The sequence below is a fragment of the Micropterus dolomieu genome, linkage group LG10, assembly GCF_021292245.1.
Source record: "Micropterus dolomieu isolate WLL.071019.BEF.003 ecotype Adirondacks linkage group LG10, ASM2129224v1, whole genome shotgun sequence".
NCBI lineage: Eukaryota > Metazoa > Chordata > Actinopteri > Centrarchiformes > Centrarchidae > Micropterus > Micropterus dolomieu.
In genome coordinates this window covers 12446458-12453016 of record NC_060159.1, presented here as the reverse complement: position 1 = coordinate 12453016, position 6559 = coordinate 12446458, and the positions used below count along the sequence as shown (strand labels likewise).

General features: G+C 38.6%; 1 protein-coding gene across 1 annotated transcript in view; it reads left to right on the top strand.

The window, feature by feature from the left end:
• Positions 1 to 1423: 1423 nt before the first annotated feature.
• The window catches only part of LOC123978218, a 6289-nt gene continuing 1153 nt past the window's right edge, over positions 1424 to 6559 (top strand). Inside the window, exons 1-3 of the mRNA XM_046061387.1 lie at positions 1424 to 1544; positions 4032 to 4150; positions 5485 to 6553. Coding sequence (XP_045917343.1) covers positions 5516 to 6553 — 1038 coding nt within the window. The 5' untranslated portion in view covers positions 1424 to 1544; positions 4032 to 4150; positions 5485 to 5515. The remainder of the gene's footprint in view (positions 1545 to 4031; positions 4151 to 5484; positions 6554 to 6559) is intronic.

Here is a 6559-nt window from a genome sequence, read left to right as displayed (position 1 = left end):
GTCTCTGAGCTCTTCAGGCAGTTCCTTTGACCTCATGATTCTCATTTGCTCTGACATGCACTGTGAGCTGTAAGGTCTTATATAGACAGGTGTGTGGCTTTCCTAATCAAGTCCAATCAGTATAATCAAACACAGCTGGACTCAAATGAAGGTGTAGAACCATCTCAAGGATGATCAGAAGAAATAGACAGCACCTGAGTTAAATATGAGTGTCACGGCAAAGGGTCTGAATACTTATGACCATGTGATATTTCAGTTTTTCTTTTTTAATAAATTTGCAAAAATTTCTACATTTCTGTTTTTTTCTGTCAAGATGGGGTGCTGAGTGTACATTACTGAGAAATAAAATGAACTTTTTTGATTTTTGGAAAATGGCTGCAATGAAACAAAGAGTGAAAAATTTAAAGGGGTCTGAATACTTTCCGTACCCACTGTATAACCATAACTCATTAATCACTTACATGAAATGTATACTAAAACCTATCAAAATGCCAACATTTCATTGGGTATGCTAAACTTCTACAGTCAACATCCTGAAGATAATTGAACTCCTGATTTCTGTTTAGTGTGTAACACTAATGCAAAAATAATTTGTTGGATTTTGTTTTGTGAATTATTATTATGGTTGAATGAAAGATTTAAGTTTCCAAAGATGATGTATTTAAGCGGCTTGATGTTTTCTTTTCTGAAATAAACTAGTAGCCTGCTCAGTTTGGGTATTGTTTTTATTTATCGAGAGGGAGATCAAGATCTAGCTGTCTAGAGATAGCGAGAGATCTAACTACCTCTTTATCCAAAAGAAGAACATTATTAGACATGTTCTCAATTCATTCATTTATTGAATATCAGTTTGCTTAGCAGTTAATCTAGTTCTAATGGCTTTATACTGACCCCCTGTCTGTCAAAGAATTGATTTTTAGAAAGTACTGAATGATTTAGGGCCATAATACATTTCTGATCTTCTGCTATGTTATGAACCATCTAAACCTCTGAGGTTGTCTGGGACAGGTCTGCCTTCTGTCCCCAGAGTCAAAACTAAACATGGAGAAGCAGCGTTCAGCCAATATGCAACAAATATGTGAAACAAACTTTTTTTTTTTTAATCAAGGCAGATGACTTTCCTTATTGCTGCTTCCTTTAATTAAATCAAATATGAGGCTCTTTATATCTGCACTATAACATTTACCGTCCTTTTGTAGCTTGCTTGTTTTATTTTATTTATTTACTAGCCTTTCCTTGCCTCTGCACCATGGAAACCTAATGTAAAGGAATACATGTGAAAAACTAACAAAATCAAAACCTTGACTAATGTTATCCTGTAATTATTTCATTAAAATCCTGTTCAAATCGCTGACAATTAAGACACTTATTTTGAAGTCCCTGCACGCTCCTTCCGTCATCACTTCCTATGAAAGCTCAGCATTGTTTCTTCTACAACTGGGAGATTTTGAGCCTCGATTTATATATTAAGGCATTGTCAGGAAAACCGTGCGTCGACTTAACAAGTGAGAAGAACGCCTCTGTGGAAGTTCAGGCTACATTAGGTACGTGCATGTACTCCAGTGTGTGTTCGTCATATTACGATAAACATGGAGGGGATTGTGGTTTTCTAAAGCCATCCATGGCTGGACTTAGGTCTCTTTCCTCTCCACGTCGTGTGTTCAGCAAACTATGGTTGATATGTGTCCAATTACGAAATATGTACGAACAAAAGTTCCCCCTTTGAGTCGTGAAGTCGCAGAGAAACCTAACGTTACTTATAGTTTACCTGCTTCGTCGCTGTACAGAAAGTGTTTTTTTTATGTTAACGTTATATATTTGATTTGTTAATAAGACCATATCAAAGAAACTCCAAATATGTGGTCGATTTCTCAAGACAGCTGATTTGAAAATTTGCTATGGCCTTTTCGGAGATGTGAGGTACAGCCCGGTATCGAGTAGAATCGAAACGTCTCCAGTCAAACCAGGACTTCAATCGATACTTTTTGTAGCCAGGTCGCAGAAAGAAATAGAAGAGCACGGCTAATTTTTGTGCCTTCACCATAAACTATTAAAAAAGGCCTGCAGGCGCCCAGTCTATGCGTGATTTTAAAGCATGTTCCTCACTGTTGCAAGTTTATCACCACAAACTTGGCTTTACCTTGGTTTCATCTTCTGGTATCATTTAACACCGCTCCACCGCCCCTCTCCCTCTCCGGTAGGTTGTGTCGCTAAGCGCAGTAAACGGTTCGTGATCTTTCCCTCTGGCTGGATGAATATTACGCATAATTCATGCAGCTGGGGGCTCTCCGCAGCGCCACGCAACTTTATAAATTCTTCCCTCTCACGGAGAAAAGAAAGGTCAGGTCGCAAACACAGCCAAAATAGCCACATATGATGATGATGATGATAATAGCCTAATTATTATTATAATAAGACATACATGCCTGAGACTTTCACTGTCAGTTCCACATGCTTGCAGATATTAATGATTCAGCAGTAAGAATCACAGTCTGTAGTATTGTACTCTAGCCATGTTCTTCTCTCGACAAATGTTGGGCTGATGTTCACAAGTCTGTTGTCACTTTGTTGTATTAAAGAGCATATAAGAGAGATCCTGTGGATGTCCTCATTGTAATAAGGATTTGTGTTGATCTGAGCATATATGAGGTGTAACTATATATTGTTATTGTGCATCACAGGTGATGTTATGTAGTAATCCAAAATTAATGTAACTAGTTACTTTCAGCAGTGAGTAATCTAGTAAAGTAAGGCATTAAAAAAGTAACTAGTAATGTGTAATCCATTACCTTTTTAGAGTAACTACCCCGGCACGTCTTATCACTGATTGATCGCTGCGTTCCATCACATCACCCAACTAAACGCTTTTGTGGCGCAGCAGCCATCAGCTGATTTTACTCACTGAGGCTGCGGCTGCTTCAGGTATAGTTGGTTTGATGGGCGCGCAGCCCCCAGTCTTTTCCTCTGTTTGTCTTTACTGTAGTTAAGTGACTTATTTAAACAGACTCCTTACTCTTTTTATATTTGTTAATGTCTTTTTGGAAGAGGTTTGCTACTCAAAAGGCACTCAAGGAGATCTTTCAATTCAGTTTATTGATCGAAAGTTAACAAAATAATTAGTAATGGGCAACAAATAAAAAAATTTAATCACGATTAATTGCATGATTTTCTGCAATTAATCTATATTAATCGCATTGTTTAATAATGTATTCTAAAGTAGTGTATTGCCCACTTTTAATTTAAATGTACTGCTATATACACAAAACATGTGGTTTGTTTGAATTGTGTTGAACTACTTGTAGGCAATGCGCAGCTGTCTGTCTGTCTGTCTTTCTGTCTCTGGCTTTAGCTATAGAAACCAGCTTCTTTGAGCAATGCAGTGCAATGAGCTTTGAGATATTTAGGCACTTAATTATAGGTCTTTTAAATTTTCAGCTGTGGTTTCCAAGTTTATTTCAGTTTTCAGCATTCACACGCATTTTCTGCAGGAAATGTCATTTTTCTAGTTAGTTGATGAAAGTGACCCATTCATTCCTCATTTAGGGATATGTTGACACAGCCATTCCCATAGGAACTCTCCTGTAGCTAAACTAATCCCTTAATCACACAAACAATGCACAAAATCTAATCTTTTATGGTGGACCAGTTTCTAAAAATAGGCATATGTTCCTTTAGAAAAAATTGAGTAGTGTATTACAGTGCATGCAAAGCCCTTACTGGGTATTCCTGCCACTAGACCAGTAACTCCACAACTTGACGCTATTCCAGTGCTGTAGAGATAGCTTAATGTTGAAACCATATTTTAGAGCGATTAAAGGACAAAGACAGAGTCCATGTACTGAATGCAGCGAGAGCAGGAGGTCAGTGCACAGGGTGGTAATGTTAGGTGGAAGGTAATGTTTTGTTTGTGTTTTGCAGGTGGCTGAATAATCTGTTTTTTAGTTGTTTATTTCAATATTAAACTCTCTTTTGGAGTGCTGTGGGAGTGATGCATGCATCAGTTAACCAACAATGAGACTTGTTTCATTCAGGGCTCCAATGTATCAGCACCCTCCCATCTCCGATTGGAGGATGCCAGCTAGGATGCAGACACACAGTGTGGGCCAGACGTCAAAGGAACTCCTAGCCAAGCTAAACCATGTTCTACGAGGTATGTAGCAAGCTGAACTCACACTATATTTCCTTGTCTGCAAGACAGATATTTTTGCATTCTTTAGAAATGACACATCAGTAAGTGCTAGCGAGATTTGTTTAGCCTGCAGTAGAAAGTGGGCAGTGACTCAGCTGTACTTACTTCATTGTGGAGCTCATTTCACCACTGGAGACTAAACAGATAAGAGCCTTGACATGGATAGATGGATGGATGGATATTACAGTGTCTAAATACAAATCAGACCGTTTCTGTAAAATGTAAACAAGAATAAAATAGTACCAAAAGCATATGCTGCTTTAATGTCTATTTTCCCCTACATAGGACCATAATTTACTAAATGAACACCATGCTTTGTTGAAGAAGACTTGAAACTAACCATAAACTCATTAGAAAAGTGTTAACTAAGGTAATAAATCAGGTGTGATTTTACCATTATTTCTAATGGAACCGGACTTCTTTTTGCATCCGGAGGAGTCGCCCCCTACTGGCCGTTAGGAAGAATGCAGGTTTAAGGCACTTGAGCATTGGCTTCACTTTTTTCAGACCCGGAGGTTGCTGCTTGATTGAGCAATAACATTTGATAACCGTCACATCATCACATAACTACAACTCTTGATTGGCCAACGGTGCACACCAAGAACTGCAAAACAACTGCAGGATGTTGAGATTCTAATGCAATTTATTTTTTAGTGTTTCAATTATGTTTTTGCACTGGCCTGATTGGGACAGTGAGTTGCTAGTTTAACTATTCCCAACAGGCCATCGGGCCATCGTTATTGTCCAGCTGTGATGCTGGAATAAATATTGAATGATTAGGGCCTTGTGATTTCAGCGATGCGGAACTTGCTGACGGAATCCCAGAATTTCAAAGTAAAAATGGAATTAACTGTAAAATGCGGAATATGGTAGAATTTGCCCATTACATTACTTTTATTCATTTAGCTGAGGCTTTTATCCAAAGCGACTTACAATTGCTATACATGTCAGAGGTCGCACGCCTCTGGAGCAACTAGGGGTTAAGTGTCTTGCTCAGGGACACAATGATGGATGGGTCACAGTGGGGGATTGAACCCGGGTCTCTCTGCCCAAATAGGGATGCAATTTAAAAAAATCTGGATTTTACCTAACACCAAACGTTTTTTGCCCAAAGCACTTAACCAAATGACCAGAAAAACTATGCTGCCCATGTTTCTGTTAGAAAAAATAAAAAAGCTTAGTCTGGTCAAGCTTTGGTTCTTATATCATAACTTTGTCATGCCGCTCCCTGCTGGCAGTCTCATTTTACTCATTTACTCATAATTTATCATTTTTGTCTCCTGAACTACATACAGGAAAAGAAGACCAATAAGAAGATCACTAAAGATGGACTACAGGGACACAAGCAGTCTGAAGGAGAAAAAGACGATGGATGCCAACACAGTATGGCAGTGGCGCATTATGCATGTAAAGAAATATTCAAGACGTCCAGAACCATTCCATTACAGTAAGAAAATAGGACTGGATTTTAATGTAGCATCCAACACGCAAAAAAAAATGGATTTACAATTAATGACAAATGGTGTCATACTTGAGGTTTGTGACTTTGCTAAAACAGTAAACAAGAGCGAAAGGCATTTTATTACAAGCATTCTGGAGAACAGTTTTGATCTTGGATTGGAAAATGAGCAACAGCGGGCGGATTTTACTGCTCGAATCCTGCACAAAGTCAAAGACCTGATCAGGAACCCTCCTAAAGATAAACATGAAGTTTTTACTCTCTTTGAAACGTCATCTGAGCCAGAATTCAGCAGCAACAATGGACTGAACATGGCATCAAGAGAGCGTAAGGCTGAAAGTTTCCTGTTGGAAATGGAGGGTACTGATGATAGTGAACCTGAAGATGAATTCAAGTGTACACGATGTGACTGTCTCTCAGAAGACATGGATGAAGCACATGGTGATGGGAATGAACAAGAGAATGAATTAAAGTGTTCAGGATTCACACAGTCAGAAGAAGAACTGAAAGATGAGGATCTTCCCCCTTTGTTCCCTTGTTGTGAAAAAATTGGTCTGAAACTTGAAGGAGGTTCAAAGCAAAGTCTAGATCCAGGATTGTTGACAAAGGGAGTGATGTTAGAACTTGTACACTTCACTAGAGTACTGACTGCATCCTACAAACCTATTGTTCTCAGTGTGTTGGAGCATAATTTTGATCTTAATCTCAAAAGTCAAAGGGTAAAAAATCAAATTTGGTTCAAGATATCAGACCTGCTCAAAAAGAGAAAGCGACTTATCACCACTGGAGGAAAAATAACCCCAGAGTTTAAAAATGAGCTATTTTCCTTCCAGACAAAACCCTTCAAAAGACCCAGAGGATCTGCTTTGTCCAATATGGGATCCCCACAATATAAAGTTAAGGAAGTGACA